Source organism: Neofelis nebulosa, chromosome 8 (genome assembly GCF_028018385.1).
Source record: "Neofelis nebulosa isolate mNeoNeb1 chromosome 8, mNeoNeb1.pri, whole genome shotgun sequence".
Classification (NCBI taxonomy): Eukaryota; Metazoa; Chordata; class Mammalia; order Carnivora; family Felidae; genus Neofelis; species Neofelis nebulosa.
In genome coordinates, this window is record NC_080789.1 from 82,950,987 (window position 1) to 82,974,553 (window position 23,567).

The 23,567-nt window shown below is 42.0% G+C and overlaps 1 protein-coding gene across 4 annotated transcripts in view; it reads left to right on the forward strand.

The window, feature by feature from the left end:
* Positions 1-23,259, forward strand: part of ITPR2 (inositol 1,4,5-trisphosphate receptor type 2) — a 493,421-nt gene extending 470,162 nt beyond the window's left edge. For all 4 annotated transcript variants that reach the window (XM_058743294.1, XM_058743295.1, XM_058743296.1 and 1 more), the window contains 2 exons: positions 18,385-18,546; positions 19,287-23,259. In XM_058743294.1, coding sequence (XP_058599277.1) covers positions 18,385-18,546; positions 19,287-19,373 — 249 coding nt within the window. In that variant the 3' untranslated portion in view covers positions 19,374-23,259. The remainder of the gene's footprint in view (positions 1-18,384; positions 18,547-19,286) is intronic.
* The last annotated feature ends 308 nt before the right edge of the window (positions 23,260-23,567 follow it).

Genomic DNA, 23,567 nt, shown 5'->3' on the forward strand with positions numbered 1-23,567 from the left:
AGGTCTCTGGGTATGTTCTGTCTTCTGTAGCTCTTCTCTTTACAACACTACAATCGAATGTTGACTATGTCTAAATTTCAGACCAGCAACAGCAGATGCCCAGCTAGCCCACTTATCTAGACTGGCTGCCCTGCAGCCCCTTCGCCATCACTACCATGGCACCCTGCCCCTTCTTGCCACCGGCAGCCGATAGCCACAGGGCCCACAACCAGAGACAGTGAACAGGGTTGGTGCCCATTCTAACACATACGTATTCCATTTTAGCCCCAACTAGGAGTACTGCAGCTTAACTCTGGCACTAACCACTGAGAGCCAGTGTCAACCTCGTAAGTTAGAGGATGTGATCCTCAACAAGAATGCCCTTACTTCAGACACCAACCACACTTTGGGTGTCCCCAGGTCATCTGCATTCCTAATGGACTAGATATGAATTCAGAGATTCTCACCATCCCTACAAGTTCAATGATTCACAAGACCAAGACCCAGAACTCAGGAAAACATTATTCTCACGATTACAGTTCTATTACAAAGGATATAAACCAGGAGGACCAGCCAAATGAAGAGATGGATGGGACAAAGTTTGGGGGGAGCTTCCATGCCCTCTCCTCATAGAATCCAGATGTGTCACTCTCCCTGTACATCAGTGTGTTTACCAACCAAGAAGTTCCAGTGTCTAGGGTTTTTATTAGGTGTTTTTTACATAAGCCTGATTTGTTGAGTCATGGGCAACATGATTGAACTCAATCTTCAGCCTCCTTCCCTCCCCCGAGGTCAGGTGAGCCCCAAGTCCCAACCTTTTAATCATGTGCACTTGGTCTTTTGGTGACTATCCCCTATCCTAAAGCTGGTCAGGTGTGATCCAAGGGGCTTGTGAAGAACAAAGACATTTCTATCATTTGGGAAAATTCCAAGGGCTTGGAGTATCCCGATAGGGACCAGGGACAAAGACCGGTCTGATCCCTTAGTATACAATAACTGTCCCAGCCAGGAGACTGATGGATCTGGGAATGGCGAGTCAGCAGTGGGAGGAGGGCAGCAGAGGTAGAAGGAAACTGGAGGAGAAAATGTAAGGTTAGGAGTAGCTTGTGCTGCTATGGGTGCCATAAACGTGTGTGTGTGTATGTGTATGTGTATGTGTGTGGTTTCAACTCTCAAGATGTGCACCATCTAATTGAGGGGTCAAGATATATACTTAAATCAGGAAGCAATTTCAGAGTCAGCCAATATTGATCGTAAAATGTCTCAGGGCAGCATCTGAGTCCTCAACAGCACCGAGTACCTGTATACAATAGCCAATCAGAACCAAGCATTACATGATTTCATCTGACTGGCTCCATCATATGTCAGAAACAAGTTTTACATGTAAGAATTGCTTTAGTATCTGTTTGAATTTTTTAGTCTTCTCTCAGATTGACTTTGTAAAACCAAATAATCAGGGAAATGTTTCAAAAAGGGAAACATGGATAAAATGTATCAAACCTGAATAACCTACTTTTAAAAATTGAGGACTTTGTTTATGAAACATTAGGTATACAGCACCTACTGTGGGATCAGCTATTGTTTCCGCGTTGCATTTGTGTAAAACTGCTTTCTGGCTCATGGCTGCAATTCCTGTTCACCAAAACTCTGTGCCTTTTGTGACTTGGCATTGTGTAATTATAATTAGCCAGGAGCCATTATCCAAAAGGAACAACCATCCTCTGAAGTTACAGTATATTATATTCTTCTTTCAGCCTCGCTTGCGTTCCAGGCAGCCCATAGCTCTGCTTCATCTGTTGTAATCCCTCTTGTTCATCCTACCTGAAATTACCTCACTTCTTTTCACCATGTAACAGCTGCTTGGCACGGTTGTGTGTCATCACCTATGGCTGCTGTTCCTCACCGTGTTCAGGACGACATGGTCCATTGACTCAGCTAGTCAGCAGTTGATGCATTGAGGGCCATGGTGAAATTCTTTTTAAGCTGTGTGCCATTCTGTAGTTGGTCCAAGTCCCAGAGCCAGCTAGACAGTGGTCACAGCTATACTCTTGAAAGCTATCCTCTAACTGGGAGTTCATTCCCATTTTGACATCATACCTGCTTGCTCCTATCCCAGAAGAGCATATTGATTTAGACCTAATTCATATGTTTTAAATTCAGCATCCTTCAATCCACATGATGTCCTATTTGAAGAATCTAGTGAAGAAATTTTAGCTCTTTGATGCTAATGAAAATTTTGGCCTCGGAATAAAATTTGTGCAACCTGGTACACCATCTTGGTCCAACTTTGAATTTACTGTTAGGTCTGTGTTATGTTAACGCAAAAGAACCACTCCAGATCTTTATCCTGACCATGCCCTAGCTTTTTGGTGATGGGCTTTTGAAACAATTCAGAGGCTGGTAAAGAGACCAGCAATGATAAAGTCTAAGGGAAAAAATTGGATTTTCTAAAAAGGAAAATCAAGGAGAAATTTCAGGGAGTGTTAGCATACATCCATTTTATTTTTTTATTTTTGTAAGCTTATTTATTTTGAGAGAGAGAGAGCATGAGTTGGGAAGGGACAGAAAAAATCCCAAGCAGTCTCCGTGCTATCAGTATGGAACTCAACTCAGGGCTTGATCTCATGAACCATGAGATCTTGACCTGAGCCAAAATCAAGAGTCAGGCGCTCAACCAACTGAGCCACCCAAGAGCCCTAATATACATCCATTTTATAAGGGGAAAAAAAGAGAGATGGGACATAATGAAATGAGAGTGGCAAATATGGACCACTTCCATGAGAAATGTGTCAAAACGCGTTTCTATAGGCAACTTACAATGACCAGAATACTTAACGACTTCCTAGCTGATTGTACCTCAAAAGTGTCCTCAGCAATTTACATACATAAACGAAATTTTCAATCTATAAGAGACCACTCAGATACTGTTACAGAATTCTTTCATTCTCCTAACTAATTGGTCCAGATACCATAAGTGATAGTTCAGGTTTTAATGGAACCTAGAGGGACCATAGTTTTGACTATAATGGTCCAGGTTACGCCCCTGTCTCTGCATTATTTTTAATAACATTCCTTTTATGCTCAGATGTATCCCTATTTAGACAACAAATTGTGTGATTATCCCATCAGTGTGTAACATGAGTACAATTAAGGATTTTCATTAAGTTTCATCCAATGACTAGTGATGTTAAAGTATCACTGGTTAGGTCTTGAGTTATCTGGAGTGGTTGTTACCAAACTTTAGTACACCTCAGAATCACCCAGAGGGTTGTTAAAACACACATCAAGGGGCCCCAACCTTAGAGTTTCTGATTCTGCAGGACTGGGGGTAAGGCCTGAGAACTTGCATTTCTAACCATTGCCCAATTAGTGCCGATACTGCTAGCCCAGAGGAGACAACACTTTGCAGACCACCAGCTCTTTTCCTCTGCTTGGGGAGCATTTGGAAGACAAAGGGAAAGACTTAAATATAGCCCCAAAGTTAAAAGAACAATTTGAGAAAATGTCTTAATGTGAGGGACTAGTAAAAGAACATCAGCTGGTGAGCAGACCAGCTACAAACTTAGTATAATCCAATTACACTGGTTAAAGTTCTGTAGTTATGATAACCACAGGGTGCACTCTGCACTGAGCTGTGCTGGTTGGTGACCAACCAATGAATGGTGACCATTCATTAGCATGTTCTCAAGGAACAAAAAGAATATTCTTTGTTGTTGCTGTTGCTGTTGTTGTTGTTGCTGTTATTGTTATTACTATTATTGTCCCAAAGGAGGAATTTAAATAGTATTTTAGAAGATTTACCCATTTCTTTGTGTGACACAAACATGTGTGCTCCATACACACACATAGGAGAAAAAAGGTAATGCAGTTCACACAGTAGTCGGTGCAGTTATGACAGATTTTAATTTCATTTGTTGTTGCATTTGACTCTGGTGTTAAAAGATTTGGGGAAATTGTTTTTCTCTAGATACAATATTTTCCATATAGATATTTTGCATTGACTATATAGACATTCTTAGAGACACTATATAGAAAATTACAGACACATATTCTCTGAACTCTACATATAAATCTATTATTATTAATTCTACTAGTTAGTCACATAAAACAGATGAATATGATGATTGTATTTGAGAGAAATATCGGAGGAGTCCTATCAAAATATCAGATATCAGATAAGACTTGGAAAACGTTTCTGAGTGACCTTTTAGAAGGAAATTTATCAACTTGTAGATTAACTGAAACAGGCACTAAATCAAATTATCATTTTTATGATTAAAGCACAAAACAATTGTTATTTGAACCTCAGCATGGCTTGAAACCCCAAACTGTCTCTTAAGATTGCTTCTAGAAGATGAACACATAACGATATCCAGACAGACTCTAATCATAAAGTTTGGGCAGACCCCGCCCTAAGAGCCTAGCCCCCAAATGCTCAGATTTCTCTTTCTCTAGGCCACTCTGAGTCTGCTGCCAGCACAAGCTACTCAGCATTTTCCCAACCATATTGGATATATAAACTGCACTTTTTGTTTTTATTGTTGAGATTTTTTAATTTTAAAAACAGGATGATCTTGATGTAAATATGCTTTTCATTATCATAATCGAGGAGAGTAATATCCAAAGTACTTATGTAAATACAGAATAACAAAGATTCAGAAAGAAGATTATTAAACCCTGAATCCAGTCAACAAAAGTAAATTCAAATCATGGCATATTTTAAGGTCAAGAGTCTTTTTTTAAGTTTTTTATTTTTAATTCTAGTATAGTTAACATACAGCGTTCCATTAGTCTCAGGTGTATGATATAGCGATTCAGCAGTTCTATGCATTAGTCACTACTCATCATGATTAAGTGTACTCTTTAAGAAAAGGAGTGTCTTTGGTGTATTAGGAGACTTCCACTGTCATGCTGGTTCTGCCGTGATCATCTGGTATGTCACTTTGGGTCAGTGGTTTAATTTAAACTATCCTTAAGGATTCCCTCATCTCTTTTAGTAAAGGACATAATCCAGTAGTGTGATTTTTAATGTGCAACAACCACTTCTGGTTGTAACGGGAAAACCCTGATGGTAGCATTTGCCCCTTTCCATGGTGTCGATACTCCCACTGTGGCTGATCTCAAGCTACCAACACGGTATCACTGAATATAGTTGTTGGAACACAATGGCATGACCCAGTTCTCTTCTCCGGGGAAAGAGCCCTGAGGTTCTGGCCCAGTAATTCATTTAAAGTCTGGACTATCCAGTCTGTTTGCTCACATTAATCATGCTAATGAGAGATTTCAAGCTCTGTGAATGCAATCTTATCCTGCAAGAAATGCTGCTGTCAAGTATACATTTTCAAACACCCATTTACTGACTTCGAAGCCCTCTTGGCTGACGTTATTCCGGTAGCCCCGTTCCTACCACTCTTGCCAAAGCCACCGTTAATGCCCACCTGAAGACAGTGTCTCCCAATGAGAGTCTCTACCATGTCCATTCTCCATGTAGCAGCCAAAGTTTTATTGTATGTGTGTGTGTGTGTACACGAATGTATGTGTGTATGTATTTTTGCTGTAAACCAGGAATTGCCATTCATCTGTTGGGAGCCAAAATCCTCCTGTATCTCCCTCTGTATACAGGGCTGTCCATAACTCATGCCTGTTCACATCTGGCTTCTTACCTCCTACCACTCTCTGTGTCTCACGTGGTGCCTCACTCTTGTTACACAAATCTTTCTTTTCTTCAAATACACCAGCATTGTTTTCATCCCTGGGACCTTTGCATTATGATTTCCTTTGCTTGAAACTCGTTTCTGTGTAAGTCCCCTCATTTCTGTGTAAAGCTATTTCCTTCTTGTCCATCAGACATCATCTCCCCACAACAGCCTTCATGGTCTGCCCAGCTGACAGTAAGGGCCTCTTCCCCAAGATTGACGGGGATGTCCACTCTCATCACTGTTGTTCAACATAGTACTGGAAGTCTTAGCCTTAGCAATTAGACAACAAAAGGAAATAAAAGGCATACAAATTGGCAAAGAAGAAGCCAAGCTTTCACCAAGATAATTTTCAAGCCATCATTTTCTTCATAGTATTTATCCCTATCTGAATTTGTTTCATTTATCTTTATTTATTGTCATCTCCCCACCCTTCCATCATTCATCTCCTATTAGAATATAAGCTCGAAAAGGTCAAGGACTCTTTCTGAGCTGTTTACTGTTTTAGCCAGTACCTGGAACAGTATTTACTACCTTGTAGGTGCTCATTAAATATATGTTGAAGAAAAAGAGAAAAAAAAGGATTTTTGATTTGGATTAGTAAAGAACAAAAAGAAAGAGAAACAATTTGTACTAATAATATATCTTATTGAAAAAATCAGGTTACCTTGCTTACCTATATTCATTAGTACCATATGCAACAACTCCTAATCAGCTATTCATTTTACAAACAATATGTGACACGTGCCCATGTCATACAGGTTCTGTCAAATGGAAGGTATAAGAATAAATCAGAAGTGGATAACCAAAAGCTCATAAACTAAGCAGTTCATAAATTTGTCCTCTGTGTAATTGATGGCCCCATAAGCAATAATACCATAAACGGTATCCAAATTAGAAAGGAAGAAGTAAAACTATCACTATTTACAGATGATATGATGTTATATATAGAAAATCTTAAAGACGCCATCAAAAAACTGTTAGAACAAATCAAATTCAGAAAAGTTTCAGGATACAAAATCAGTACATAAAATTCTGTTGTGTTTCTGTACACTGATAATGAACTATCAGAGAGAAATTTTAAAAAATCCCATTTGCAATTGCATCAAAAAGAATAAATTTAATCAAGGAGATAATGAACACTACAAGACATTAATGAAAGAAATGGAAGCAGTCACAAATAAATGGAAAGATACTCCGTGCTCACAGATTAGAAGAATGAATACTATTAAAACATCCAGGGGGCGCCTGGGTGGCTTGGTCGGTTGAGCGTCCGACTTCGGCTCAGGTCACGATCTTGCGGTCGGTGGGTTCGAGCCCCGCGTCAGGCTCTGTGCTGACAGCTCAGAGCCTGGAGCCTGTTTCAGATTCTGTGTCTCCCTCTCTCTGTGACCCTCCCCCGTTCATGCTCTGTCTCTCTCTGTCTCAAAAATAAATAAACGTTAAAAAAAAAAAATTAAAAAAAAAAAAAAAGAAAAACATCCAGGGGCGCCTGGGTGGCTCGGTCGGTTAAGTGTCCGACTTCACCTCAGGTCATGATCTCACGGTCCGTGAGTTCGAGCCCCGCGTCGGGCTCTGTGCTGACAGCTCAGAGCCTGGAGCCTGTTTCAGATTCTGTGTCTCCCTCTCTCTCTGCTCCTCCCCTGTTCATGCTCTCTCTCTCTGTCTCAAAAATAAGTAAACGTTAAAAAAATTTTTTTTTTTTAAAAAAACATCCATATTGTCCAAAGCAATCTAGAGATTCAGTGCAATCCCTATTAACATTCCAATGGCAGTTTTCACAGATATAGAACAAATAATCTTAAAATTTGAATGGAATTACACAAAAAAATTCCCAAATAGCCCAAGCAATATTGAGAAAAAATAACAAGGCTGGAGGCATCACACTCCCTGATTTCAAACTATATTACAAAGCTATAGTAATTAAAACAATATAGCACTGGCATAAAAACAAACACATGAATCAATGGAATGGAAGAAAGAGTCCAGAAATAAGCCCATGCATATATGGTCAATTAATTTGCAACAAAGGAGCCAAGAACATATAATGGGTAAAGGACAGTCTCTTCAGTAAATGGTTTTGGAAAAAATTGGACAGCTACATGCAAGAGAATGAAACTGGATCACTACTTTACAACACACACACACACACACACACACACACACACACGGTGGGGGGGGGGGAGAGAGGCCACACATACACATATGCAATGAAATTTTATTCAGCCATAAAAAAGAGTGAAACCATAGTGACAACATGGATGGACCTCAAGGGCATTATGCTAAATGAAGTAAGTCAGAGAGAGAAATACAGAATGATCCTTCTTTTGTGTGGAACCAAAAGAAAAAAAAACACATGAGCTTATAGATACAGAAAAGAGGTTGGTGATTGCCAGGGGCAGGGAGAGGGGAGACGAGATAAATAAAAATATACAACAACTGAAGCATCAGGCATGGTTGGATGCAGGATGTGAAAATAATTAATGAAAAATGACGATCAGGGGCGCCTGGGTGGCTAAGTCAGTTAAGCGTCTGACTTTGGCTCAGGTCATGATCTCACAGCTTGTGGGTTCGAGCCCCGCATCTGTGCTGTCAGCACAGAGTCTGGAGACTGCTTCAGATTCTGTCTCCCTCTCACTCTCTGCCCCTCCCCCAATCATACTCTGTGTCTCTTTCTTTATCAAAAATAAATAAAGATTAAAAAAGAAAGAAAAGAAAAATGAAGATCAGATACCAGCTAGGTAATGAAAATAGCTAGCTGTCTTCTCCTTGGTAGAGATTTCAGCCTAAAATCATATGCCAAATCCAGCTTATCCCTGACCCCTCCACTGATGAGAACTATAGAGGTGCCACAGAGGTTTAACCTCTGGCGTGAGCAAGGTGGCTCCCACCAGGCTTCCAGGACTTGTTCATTTACTAACCATTGACCAGTTTACTAGACAATTACTAAATATTCCCATTACCATACCCAGTGCTTGAGCTAGAGGAATGAGTAAGGCAGACACAAATTCCTGCCTTCATGGAGTTCATATTTTAGCAGAGCCCATAGACATGGCATGCAATAAATCAGTATATTATATGGTGTGTTAGAAGGTGACTCCTGGTATGGAGAACAAATAAACATGGGTGAAGGGGATGAGAAAGCCACGCGTCAGAGGATTGTCCATGACAAAGTCAAAGAAACACAACTTTGAGGAAGGTGAAGACAGATAATGTGAGGAATTTCAGAGGGACTGAGACCTGACATTTGTTTTGTGTCCCCTTGCTACTTGCAAGAGGTTCATCCAGTACTAAGTGAGGGCCTAGGGGGTGGCCCAGAAAATAATTGGAGAGAGAGTAACCTGGAAGTGGTATAGATAAAACAAGATTAGTTGTAAATTAACAATCATTGAAACTAGATGATGGGTATATAGGCTAGTCACCAAACTTAATATTTGGAATTTTCCATGATAAAGAAAGGCATAAGAATATTTATTATTAATCTTTTCCAGGATCATTAAATAATATAATGGCTCTATAGCTCACTGTACTGTGATGTGTCATAATACATTTGATCATTGACCACTTTGTTGACACTTAAACTATTCCCCATTTGTTGCTATTACCACTAACACTGATAAAACTCTTCTATGTGATTCTTTGGGTCCATCCATGATTATTATTTTTACTTAATTCCATAAAAATTAATATCATAATTATTATCTAATTATATGCTACTGAATATAATTATTATGTCATAATTAATTTGCTGTATGACTTGGAGAAGGCCCTCAGCCTTTATTCTGGACAAAACTGGCCAATGTTAAGTAGTACTTGGCCCTGTTAATTTCTTGAAGCTTGTAACCAGCCAGGGTTCCTCATTGCAAACAATAGCAACTGACTCAGGAAACCTCAGGGAGAAAAGGAATCTGTGAGGGAGGCTGGGAGGGAGGGAAGGATAGGGAACAGGAATGGGAAACAAGGTACGTTCTCAGGGGCCGAGGTCTCTGCTCACAGTCCAGCCTGTTGTCCGTGATGAGACCAGCCACTAGCCACCACGGGCACAAAGCTAAACTGATGGGATCTCATCACACCTGTATCCTCACCTGTTTTTCAGGTCACCACCCAGAGCCCTGCTCTTCAAACACTGGTGCATTTTCAGGTTACCTGGTTAGGCGGACTTTGAAGATCACAGTTCTCTCAACCTCCTAAATAGCCAAGGCCCACCATCTGGCATGCAGACCCCCCCCAGGGAATGACTTTTTGGTCAGCCTGGTGCATTGCAGTGCCTCCCGCCCGTTGCAGGAGAACAGTCCCCGTTACCGGCTACCTTTACCACTACCTAGTGCCTCCACCAGTCTGGAAACGTCTGATGACAGAAATCTTGACCCATGAGTCTTTGAAACTCCAGAGCCTAACACTCTTCCTAACATGCTTTTGTAAAAGTTTGTGGAACTGTTTTGACCCGCTTTTCCGTCAAGGAGGTCCATGCTCCCCTGTTTCACCCTGGCTCCCTGAGGTGAGGAAGCCACAGAGAGAGGGGACTTCATGCTTCCACCCCTGCAGAGGCTGGAGCCTGCGAGGCCGTGATGCAGTGCTGAGCATCCCCGCTACCCCCGCTACCCCCACCCCCCGCTCTCCCTGCACTGGCCATAGGTCATGCCCACTCCCACCTCAGCTATGCTGCATAGGAAAAGGCGGGGGGGGGGGGGGCTGTAGAATAGGACTGGCTTCCAGTCCCTCCCAGCTGTCACTTTTTGATTCCAAACCTGCAGCCCTGCTGGGACAAACAGCCCTGTTAAGTCATTTTCACAAGCACACACCTCTCCTTCACTGGACCTTTTTCTCTCCCTGCCTTCCAGAGCAGTGACTACTTCCTGGCAGTGACTACTTTATTGTCCAGAATAAAGGCTGAGGGCCTTCTCCAAGTCATACAGCTACATCATTAAGCCTGCCAGGAAGTAGTCACTGCTAGTAGATGCCAGCAGCCCCCTTCGCATCTACACCCTGGAGATGATGCCATGGAAGGGGGTCAGGCAGGAGCAGAGCAGCGAAAGCAGTGGCTGTTGCTCACTGAGCATCTGTCAGGTGCCTTACACAGGCACAAGGTAAGGGCCCACACCTGTACACGTATGGCCCCAGCGGTCCAAGGATACTTTATGTTTGTATAGGGCTTTGTAATGTTCCAACCACTGTCACGTACATAATGCAAACCTGATATCTGAGCATTTAGATTTTAAACATATTTGAACATCTGACAATGACACTCTAAAGAGATTTTGTTGTTTTGCAAAATCATTCGATACAGATTTGCTTTGGGTAACTAACACATTTTAAACTTTTCAAACCACACAAATTTGGTACTCTACCTTACATTTGTCAGAACCCGTCAGTTGCAGAGGAAGAATTAGGGAGATACAGATACAGAATAAACAGAGAGCCACAGAAGGAAGATACAGTTAATAAGGACAGGCAAACGAATCTTCCAGTCCCATAACATGTTATTTTTCTAAATTTGTCCAATCCAGGAATAGTGTTGTAACTTCAAAGGATACAGCTAGATCTTTTCTGTCACCTCCAGTTCCTAAAGCTTGTCAGACAAGTGTATATTTTCCAGCTCACCCTTCCTTCTTCTGAACCCCCATGAGAACCAGCCTTTTTGTTGCCTACATTGAGCAATGTTTGTCATATGCAGGTGGGATATTCAAGACTGGGAATGAGACTAGAAACCCAGATGCCAGTGTCCTGGGTGTCCCTTAAGTTTTTGAGGTAATGCCTACCCTGTCATCAAGGTCACCATGTTGCTGAGAGGGTGAGAAGCGCCCCACACTGCTACGTCATTAAGCTGAGACTGGCATGGAGTACTTGAAGCACTCCCCCGTAGCCAAAATGATTACTTCCACTTCAGAAAGAATCCTTGTTCCAGGTTGTTTTTGTAGGTCTGAAGTTCCAGGAAAGCAGCAATGGTGCCTTTCCCTCAGGGACCTTCCGACTTACTTCCAGTAAGTCAGTAGTATTTGCATTGCTAGTGTTCCTTTGGAGAGCCATTTCTGCTGACATCTTCAAACCAGAAGGCAAAGAGAGGAATGCAGGGGGTCATACTGAGGCTTTGGGGAAATGGTTACACTTGTCAGCTTAGGAGCCATCGTAAATGATTGCAGATCGGAAAATGCAGTATAAACATGAGGCTTAGAAGAGAGAGAGATGGGAAGAAGCAAGACCTTAGCAAACATGGTCTTGGGACAGCACATTCAGCAGAGAAAGTGGAAACAGGGCTGTATGAGATGATTTATTGGTACCCCATCATAATACAATACAGTACGTGGTATGTTCAGTGTGTTACCCCTCGTTAACAGTATTTTAGAGCACTCAGCAAATCGCTGTGAATGTCAAGCATTGATGCATTGTCATCAAGTATCTGCATATGGATCTGATGCCCTCCCTAAAGAATTTGTGTTTCTCACGTTCAATAAGTAAGCCTTTAGCAGGCTTCAGAGGCAACCAAGGGGTGCAAGTTATTATATTCTCACTGTAGTCCGTTTTCCTTGGCAATGTCAGAAGCTAAGCACTGACCGCTCTGTTAGATGTAGAGAAATAGTCCCGTGTATTGAAAGGAACATGAGATTTCCAGTAGCACAGGGTGGAGGCCAAGGCCTGGCCCAGGCACTTTCCATCTGTGTGACCTCGAGCAAGTAACTGATCCTTTTCCTGCCTCAGTGTTGTCGTCTGTAAAACGGGCATGGTAACAATCTCTAACTTATGGAATTGTTGTGGTTATTGGCCATAGCATGGCTAAAGTGCCTGACACTTGCTAGGCAGCCAACAAGTGGGATCTATAACTATGGTGTGGATAGAATATACCCTTGCTTTCTATTCAGTTTACCAGCTGGCAACTTTGAATGTGTACCTAGTAGAGCTAAAAACACATAAGGCAACTTCACCAAAACTTGGCTCACTGAAATCAGTCACATTACTTCTTCTTCTTCTTCTTTTTTTTTTTTTTAGTTTATTTATTTTTTGACAGAGAGAGAGAGAGAGAGAGAGGCAGAGAGAATCCTAAGCAGGCTCCACACCATCAGTGCAGAGCCTGTGAGATCAGCTCACGAACCGTGAGATCATGACCTAAGTCGAAATCAGGAGTAGGACACTTAACTGACTGAGCCACCCAGGCGCCCCTCACATTACTTCTTAATCTCACTAGGATGTGGAGAGAAATCATCACAATCTTACATGTCCTTGAGTCTGTGGCCGATTAAGCATCAACGGGGATAGATTATATAAAATCTATCCCAGTACATAATGTGGAGAAGCTTGTCCAGAAGGGGCAATCAAGTGCAGGGACATCTGTCACTGTATATAAGACCTCAAGGAAACCTAAACTTTCTAGGTTTCAGCCTGGGCAACTATAATATGCTGAGCTTGGGTTATGTGGTTTCAAGGTTGCGTCTAGCTGAAATGTTTCTGTTTGCTCACTTGGCGAGCTCAAGGCTTGTCTCAGCACTTTGAGTTGTAAAGCTTTCCTTGAATTCCTAGCTCACAGAATGCTGAGCCGGAGGGGACATAGAGATGACCTGGGGTATCATTCTAGTCTTACAGATGAGGAAACTGGGACTCAGAGAGTAAGGCCCCCCTCCCTTTGTATCACAGAGCTGGCTTGGGGCTGAGCTAAAACCAAAACCAGGTGTTCTGAGTCTTAAGTCAGTGCTCTTTCCATTATACCACATTGCCTCTTTCACACAAATGGGGCTATCACTCTGAAGAACTAAATGTAAGAATAGCACAGCAAGCCTTGAGGGACACTGACACCCTAATCATGTTATTGAATAACTACACAATTAAATAAGTCCAATGGTTCTGACTGTTGGAAGTACTGTTTTGAAAGATTCTTACATTTCTAGTCACCTAGAAAGATTCATTATTTTTAGAATGTAGGGATAGCTAGAGGGTGGGGGCTGGCATGCTCCGTGAGTCCTTTCTCAGAGACGTGACTAGTTCCTTTCTGAGCTTTGCATTTTAGAACCCTCAAGAAGCTCTGAGTTTCCACTCACCTAGTTACCAAGTTCATACATTGTAACCACAGAATCTAACAGTTAATCTGCTTTATGCTACCCTGTGGTCAAATATTTTCATTCCTGGTAAAAGAAGGAAATGATTTCATATTGACTAACAAAAGTCAACATGGGAATGTACTAATCATGTGCATGATCACAAGATGTACATAGCACATATGAGTAACTGAGAAATAACGAATCAAGTCAAGCTGCTTTGTTAGATGGCGGACACATTACAAGTTAGCGCAGTAAGGAAGTGGTGTCCCGTTCCGTGTGTCTGTCCTGCGGCTCTGGCTCAGGTGAACATCCAGAGTCCCACCCTTCTTGGTCCGAGCCTTCCATGGAAGCTGCTCTATCTACCATTAGAGCAGAGAGAGGGACCTTAGGATCCACTTTTGACAAAAAAGCTTATGCAGGATTTACTCTGAGAACACTATTGTACTTGAGTTATTTTGGTGAAAAAAAATGTACTTCCCTCATTAATTTGAAGAAACATCAGTTGTGAAAATTATTTTTAAAAGACTGGCTTCAGTTGTAAAAAGAGGACAGAAAACAATTTAACTTGGTTATTTTTTCGGTTTTAGTGAGAGATGTAAACCACTTAAGTCGGGCTCCTTAAAAATTAAGAAAAGGGTCCACAAAGCATTCAATATTGAAAAAAGTCTTAATCACACATGATCTTTTAGTTTCAGTTTGTGGTCAGTTGATGTAGAGAGGAAGGCTAGAATGAAACAACAATCACAGAAGTGGGAGAGAATAGATGGAGACACAAGCACCCAGACAAAAATGGAGAAAGATACAAGCAGCAAGAGAAAGAAAGAGGAGGAGGACCAGAAGGGGATTCGAAAAGAACAGCTTCATGGGACTCCGAGAAAGGAGCACAGGGCCTGTAAGCACGAGCTGTCCGTGGCTTTCATCAGCATTTGGCTGAAGCCTTACTCTCCACCTGGAGTACCAGCTCCACGAACACAGGGACCATGAGGCTCTCGCTTACCATGGTTTCGCCAGTGCCCAACACAGACATGGTCAACATAGGAAGAATTAGTGAATGAATGGATGGACAAAACAACAGGTGAAGAAAGAGAGTGTAGGGAGAGGGAGTCCCGGCCCCGGGACACCTGTGATAGGATTTGTTCGAAGGTGGCTTCAGAGTCTCACCTATGTTCTCTGAAGATGTTCTGCAGTCTGCTAAGCCTCGGAGCAATGGTGTGCTTCTGTTTCGGAAACTTTCTGGAAGTTGATGCTTCCACCATCCCGACCCTGGGTATCACCATGTCAGCTGGGACCTTCTCGCTCCAGGCCCAGCCGTCTAAGGCTCTCCAGCCCTCTGGCCCATCAACTGCCCTGTCCCCTGCCCTGAAACCCTGTCATGGTACAGACCACCTCTTGCATCCCAGAATGCCGCCTTCTTGGCTCTCCCAAGACCGCCCCTTGTCTTTTAGCCCACTTGGTGGCAGCTGCCTCTTTCCCCAACCCCTCCATACTGAGAGCCCTGCAAGAGGGTCAGCAGACTGAGTTTCCCTTCACTGAGAAGCCATCACATCTTCACCTTCATGTGAAAATGTTCTTTTTCAAGCCTTTCCCATCACTGCCTTCTAGTAGCTCCTGGTCATATCTGGGACCAGATTTTGGCCCTTGGCCACCCACAGCCTCTTCATCCACCCAACTAGTGACCTCCTTCAGGATGACTTCAGGGACTTTGCACACAATTCATCCTAAAGATCAGCCCCTGCAAATCCAGCAATTTCAAAAACATGTAGTAAAATACACATAATATGAAATTTACCAGTTTAACCCTTTTAAGCATACAGTTTTACAGCATTAAGTACATTCCCATTGCTATGCAACTGTCACTATGTCCCTCTGCAGAGAATTTGCATCTTCCCCAACTAAAACTCTGTATCCATTAAATACTAACTCCCCCAGTTTGCTGATACTCTAGCAGGTTTAAAGCACTCTCATCCTAAAATCTTCATTTCCTGAAGTCGTTCTACATTCAGAATCTTTTTTTTAAATTTTTTTTTCATGTTTATTTATTTTTGAGACAGAGAGAGACAGAGCATGAACGGGGGAGGGTCAGAGAGAGAGGGAGACACAGAATCCGAAGCAGGCTCCAGGCTCTGAGCGGTCAGCACAGAGTACGACGCGGGGCTCGAACTCACGGACCGTGAGATCATGACCTGAGCCAAAGTCAGACGCTTAACTGACTTGAGCCACCCAGGCGCCCCTACATTCAGAATCTTAAATGTTATCGTTCCACCTTCTGTCTTGCCAAGAGAGCTGCCTTGTGGCAGACAGGTCTGGGTTGGGGTCCCAGCTAAGCCATTTGTTAACCTCAGTTTCCTCATCTATAAAGCTCCAACAGTAGATGATACTGCAGAGAATATAGATATTAAATAATAAGAGAACTGAAGTTAAGGGGATTGTTGAAAGGACTGAGTGCTTATAGAGCAGTTGGGCCCAGGTCCGTTCTTCTCCATCCTGCCTACCAGGCCACACACTGATGTCCCTCACTCCAGCCAGCCCCTCGCTGACATTTATAGCTTCCCTATCTATACCTTTGTCTTTCTGATACTGGACACACCATCCTGCATCAGTCTGGCTCTCTGTCTCAGATGCACATCCACCCGGGCTGTTGGTAAACAATGGTTTTTGTGGGGGTCACAGTCTGCTAGGCCACCCATCCTGCCCTACAAGCACGGAATGGGCCTGCATTTGGCTCTTCTTCCTGTTTCCCACAATAGCTACTCCAAACCTTTCCCCTTCGGGCCATCTTCCTACCCCGCCACTACTCCAGGTGTTCTCATTCATCTTATTTGTCTCCAGTGACCAGGGTTCTTAAACTTTGGTCCACACAGGAATCCTGCACATCCCCAAAGAGGTTCTGATTTGGAAAGAGGTAGTGGGATTGAAATCTGCAATGTTAACAAGCAACCCCAGAGGATTTTGATGTGCATAATGCACAGTCCCCTTTTCACGGAAGCCTGTCCTAAGCCAGAAGCCCCTTGGAGCAGACACATTGTCTTATCTGATTTTCACCTCTAAATCCTGGGCGATAGATAGATGTTGGAAGGATCGCTTGAATGAATGAATTTGGCTGTCACTGTGCACTCCAGTATGTTACCATTCTCCTTTGAAATGCTAATTAGCTACAGCTGTGTAAATTCAGTTTAAAACTTTTTGATATGTTTATCTTTAATTTTTTATCTGTCCTTTCATTATATTGGGGGTAGGGAACTATAAAGAACTTGCTGTTTTCCCAGTAGTGACAATAGCTACAAAGTGGTAGACGAGACTGAAACAGAAGGGCAGAGATAAGTTGAACCTTTCCTCAGGCGGGGAAAGTACTTTTTTGACCCTCATTCTAGTGATTGGCCAGGCAGAAGTCCTGGCAGCTACTGAGGTGGGCTTTTCTAAAGTGGAAGTGATCTTAAGCAGGAAGATCACTGCCAGGGATGTTGGGAGAAGGTTACCTGGAGAAACAGGTAGGTGAATCGCAATGCAGGTTGGCATACCCAGTTGGTGGTGGAAAGAAAGGCTCACCTGGCTTCAGATCCTAGCTCGGCCATTGCCTAGCTCGTCCAATGGGTGTTAAATTGTTGGGGCGGCTCATCTGTAAAGTGGGGCAAATATGATTTACCTTGCAAGCTCTTTTGAGCATTGAAAAGTGTAATCTAAGTAATGCACAGTGATTCTATGACATTAAGCAAGCGAGTTGTCAAGAGAGCTGGGCATCTACTTAACTACTCGTTTCTGCAGCAGTAGAGGGCCGCACACATACTCACACCCCTACACCCAGTCTGCCTAGAAAAACAGAAGTGGTACCAGCTATTGCCCTCTGGGGAAGTGTAACTCTGAAACCTCATCCTCACTGTAATAAAATGTTTCCAGAGGGAGCAGACAGAACAACCCAGGGCCATGCCCTTCCACTTCCCTCTTGCCTGAGTGGAGCTCAGAGCCCGTCTTGGGGAAGTGGGGGGTAAACCAGTTCAGCATGGGTGGCTGGAACCGAAACATTTCTTTTACCACCCTCCTATCCTGCCGCCCCTCTCTCTCCCGTGCCGGGGGAGGAGAAACAGCTTATGCCTGCAGTACCCACACGTACTTGGATCTGTTGTCCTCAGCCTCCTGACCCTACCTCATCATTCGTCAGGATTCACTGAATGCCCTCTGGGATCGGGGTGCTGTTCTAAATGCTTTATCTGGGACCTTTGTGGGAGCCTGTAGGAAGTTGGAGCCAATATTTAAAATCTTCCCCCAGCTCATGAAAACCAATGTTTAACCCTCACTTCATTCCCACCAGCAGGCCTGGCCAGAAAGAGTAACTTTTGCTTTGAATACTAAGAAACTTTGATCTAAATGTTAATACTGGGGCGCCTGGGTGGCTCGGTTGGTTAAGCATCTGACTCTTGGTTTCACCTACTGTCATGATCTCATGGTTTCAGGAGTTTGAGCCCCACGCCCGGCTCCACACTGACAGTGCAGAGCCTGCTCGGGATTCTCTGTCTCCCTCTCTCTCTGCCCCTCCCCTACTGGTGCTGTCTCCATGTCTCTCAAAATAAATAAATAAACTTAAAAAAAATAAATGTTAACACTAATGAACACCTATAAACCTTCTTTACAGAACTATAGGCTCCCTTCCATCACTCCCTTGTTCTTGAACACGTATTTGCTTTTAGGAGAAGAATTTAGACTGGTTTCCTCGGATGCGAGCCATGTCCCTCGTCAGCAATGAAGGTGACAGCGAGCAAAATGAGATTCGGAACCTGCAGGAGAAGTTGGAATCCACCATGAGTCTGGTCAAACAGCTGTCTGGTCAGCTAGCAGAGCTCAAGGAGCAGGTCAGTGTGCTCAGGGAGCCAGGGCTAGAGCTGGGTGGGCTCGAATCATTCACCACCATTGAGTGAAGGGCAGTGAGGGGAGTGCAGAGAGACCTGGACACTCCTGGGGGCCAGATTGTTATTCACAGGGAACTGTAAATTCCAACGAGGAACCCTCACACTGTGCTGTATGAACCACATCCCCGCAAGTAGAGGCTTCCATTTGTCCCATTACCACCTGTGTGCCCCTTCTGCACCCACGGAAGTGGGGGAGAGGAGTAAACGCCAAAGTACAAGGGCTTCTTTGCATTTTTTGATAGAAACTGGTATTTTGTGCCATCCTAGCTATTACTAAATACATCGGAACGGCAGATCATCTTCAGAATCTGTCATTTCAATGCTATAATCAACCCTTTCATCGCATAAAATTATTAGTGGTAGTAAAAATACTATCAAAAGTAACTGTGATAGCTATTAAAAAGACTAGACTGACGGTGACGATTGTCTGACAAGCAAAGAGCCGCTCTAAAAGAACCATGGTTCCTGTTTTTAACCACAGAGAGGGGTTTGCTTATTTTCTGCTTGTGGAAATTCACTTAAAAAAAAAAAAAACATTTTCCCTTTTTTAAAGGTAAATAGATTCTATATGATGCCAGACACAGACTGTAGGTGCTTGGGAAATTTACCCCCAAGCTGTGCAGCCCACCAGCACTGGGGAAAAGTGAGAAAATGAGCTGAACACACTCTCTCTTTTCCCCCAGATGACAGAACAAAGGAAGAATAAGCAGAGACTGGGCTTTCTCGGATCAAACACACCCCATGTGAATCATCACATGCCACCACACTGATACCATGGGGGGGAAGCCGTGACTAGCCTTTCATCAGTGTCCTGCCTGATCACTGAATAAAGAACTGAGATGGAGGGGAGTGAACAGTGCCTATTGTTGAAAGTTAAAAACAACCAAGTGCCAAGATGTGGAGTGGTTTAGCTCTGAGAACAATTTATAACTGTTTTCATGGTTGAGGAGACCAAACTTAAAAGCTAGAAAGCACACATCACGCATTCTTAATGTAACTCCAAGTAGCTTGCTCACATGGAAGCAGAGGGGACGGGAGGCAGGGTGGAAAGGGGTGGGGTGTGGCGCAGAGAGAAGAACTACCTTTTGCTAAATCAACGAGGGAGGCTGTTTTGTCTTAAATACTGACTGCAACCTTCATCATGGTTGGTTGGGACTTCTTTCTTTTCATCATGGCATAGAGGCTAGTGATACAGGTATTCAGACTCTGGGGGCTGCATTTTACTAAGGAAAATAATGGAAAAGATTAAAAATGAGGGTTGCAAAGAAAAATGTTAATGCTTCCAAACCGTCGCTGTCACGGGGCAATTCTCTTATCTATCACATGTGACACAATGTATTTACAGCTCCACGAACATCGTGCTTTGGAGCTTCCGCCCCTCATGCTGACAGCACAACTGAGATGTGGTTGCTTTCTCCGAGATTCAGAGGGGCTCTGTCGATGTGGAGCACAAAAGGGGATTTTCATATAACCTGCTCAAAATGTGTTTTACGTCATGTATAGTGTAAGCTTTTTAAAGACTGGGGGAAGTAAAAGCTGACAGGAAGCCCCAGGGAGGAATTTTTGTGAACCTATGTATGCTATTAAAATATATTGAGAATAATAAATGAAAGTGCTTAAAGGTGACAGGGAATATTGAGAAACTTATGATGGTCACATTTCCTTTTATAAATAAGGAGTAAAAGCTTTTGATTCATGTTTGCTGTGCTTAAGGAACTGAGTGGTTTTATTTATCCTATTTCTGCAGTTAGGAAAAAAAAAACTAAGAAATTTATTGAATGCCCAAGAAAATGCAGCATTTCAATTGCACGTTTTAAACTGTATCAGTAAGAGCTTTTCAACATGTAGAAAGATAATAATCTCTTCCCCAAGTTGTTTCTATGTTAAATTATGCAACCAGGATTTGTGGAGGGAGAAAATAACCTGCCATGCTCGTAATATTTTTTGAGACTATACATTTAGAATGTTAAAGCAAACTGACGGTAATGAAAGCACAGGACACCAGATTCTGGGAGATGCTTTGCAAGTTGATCTCTGGTCCCTGCCCCCATAGGAACAAACAATTCTCTCCAGAGACTTTAAACTCTCAAGTTTTTACCGCCAAGGTTTAAGGTCTGGATGGGGTTTGCTATGACCATTTTGAAGCCTTTGAATGGTTGTCATTTAAACTATTGGCTCTTAAAATTCTCAAATCATGGTCTGGATAGATCATAAAGGATTCCTGAACCAATCCTTCTTCCACAATGTTAAAATGTAGATTTGGAGAGAAGCTGTTGAAACCCAGAGCAGCAATTTTTTAGCTGAATCTACTGGTACCTTCCATCCCTCACCCCAGTACTTCCTCATGTTAAGAATTCTTTACTGTGACACCATAGTATTTTCCCTTACCAGTCACTGAAGGACCATGATCCAAAAATACCAAGAAATTGGGATATCTATCTGCATGCAGCATAGAACTTTGAGCCTAGTAGGCATTCAACAGGTGTATGAGAAATTCCACTGACGCTCAATTAACCTTAATTCTTTATTAAAACTTTAAACTATATCACATACTTGATTTTTTTAAATGGCGTCACCAAAGCCAGAGTAGACCAAAGCAGCCATTGTTTTAATCCAAGACCATCATTGTTATAACAGTATTAAATGAAAGTACACTTTAAAATATTTTAATGAGAGAGTGTGCAGGTGGGGAGAAGTGGAGAAAATTGGTAAGGATTGACCATACTCTGGTGTGGAGACCCATCTCTTTTTGAACACAAAATAAAATATTTTTGATGTCCGAACATCAGGAGAATAGATTAATTTGTACAGATGAGAGCAACCTGTTTTTCATGTGATGAACTATCTCTTCTTTTCTGGGACCATGATAGGTCTTTTTTATAGTGAATAAATCATTGGGTAGATAACTGCCATCAACAAATGGCCAAACAGTGTTAGTGGCAGCTCACCATTTCACAGATCTTTTCCCATGGGGAGTATCCAAAAGAGATTGCAACTAACAAGACTCTTGTTCAAAATTGAAATATTTCTCAGTTGTGTTTTCTCTCTTGCCTAAAATTTTGGAGATTGTAGAGCAAAAGAAATAAAAACAAGCAAACAAAGAAGGCACTTTCCAGGCTCTTAAAGTCATGATGTTGCAAGAAGATAATGGGAAACTTGACATTTGGTAGAAGTTTATATTTGTTATGTATATGTTTGTTAATGCAACTGGAATATTTGACCTAGGCAAGTATCAGTTAACATTTTAATATTTATATAGTGGCATTAAAATGAACACAATAATCATTGATTTTGATGTTAAGGGAAATGTTTACTCTTTAGTTATTAAAATGCATATTAGTTTAAAAAGATCAATTTCTTCTGAATATAATTTTTAATTTCAAAAGGATTTTATTCCCTTGCATGCTACATTGTGAGGCCCAAGAGTTTAATGAAAGTATGTTTCCTAAGTTATAATATCATTTTAGGTAAGAAAATGTTTGTATCATATAAGACTATAATATTAATAAATAAATTATATACATGTAAAAATTATTTTTTCTACCCCTTGAGAAAGTTCATTTAGAAAGGGCTTATTTTCTTGCTTATTGAAATTCCTCTGTTGATGACAAAGATACAGTTTCTAGTAGTTTATTGATTATATCAGGAAGATATTTTGTTCAAGTCAGAACTAATCATGTGTGTATTTCCATATTCTCAGCTCACAATGCATTGTTTTGATGTCTTTTTTTATAGTTGTTTTATTATCCTATAGTTGTCTTATAGTTGTTTATTACATACTAGGGTTGAGCTGAGTGGAGAGGTTTGTGGTCTTAAGATTTGGTCAGGGAAGGTGGAGATGGATCTTCACTATAATCAGGGAAAAGGAGTAAATGATAGATAATAGGAAGAAAAGGGTTGGCCCTGGAGACTGGGGGGCGGGGGAGGGGAAAGTAAGTAAATATTGTACAGGCATAATGATATAACAGATTACAAGCTCAAGAGATCACACTTAAACATGCATGGAACAATGCTTGGTGGAAAAGCAGCTGTTAAGAGGCATAGTCCCTCAGCTGTTCTTAAACTGTTATAGAATAGCAAATCGACATATTCTGACCCACAGACCAGCTCCAATATATACGACACATGATACGCTTCGAAACAGAGTGGAGCGAACACACGTGCCTATAGGAGCCAGGCAAGTGACTAAAATGCGTGACATTATGGAGTGTACACCATTTGTAGCGAGTGGGGAGGCTACGGTGAACTCTCTCTTTGCAAAATTTGACAACCATTTCCAGTATTTAGAAAATGCCCGAGGCCATTTGAAGCCCTCTGGTCACTCATTGGCTATCTCTAAAATAATTGTTGGTAAAACCATAGCATTTAGTAAAAGAAAACACAATGCCAAAACCAAGCAGAGGAGCTAATGTGCGTGGGAAACTGGAGAAACCGGAAAACAAAACCAACTGTCATCTCTGAACTGGAGTGTTCACGGACTTGAATAGTTTATAAAATTATCGTACCAGTACTTCTCATATCATCACCAATAGACTTTTTTCCTGCTGTAGAGTATTACTATTTCTGCCTCAAATAGTATGATTCTAATAGAATATGTCAAGACCAGATAAGTATAATTTATAAATTATTATTAATAAATGGGATTTATACAACTTTTTTGTGTGTGACACTTTAAGTGCTTTTTTTTCCATTTCTTACCGTTTTCCTAAATAATGTATCAGCATGAAAGTCATTATTATTGCTGTTTTACATAGCGAGACACGAAGGGCAAAAAATTGGGTGAGTTGAACCACACTGCACTAATCCAAATGGAACATTTTGCCCAACATTTGTTGGGAGTTGGCTAAATCCCCAACTGGCCAACACCTACCGGAATACGTATACTGAGTCTGGTGCCTCTGAGATGGGCTCAGTGGACACAGGCTGTTCAGTCATCTAGCATTTCCTGGTGCTTCACAATGATA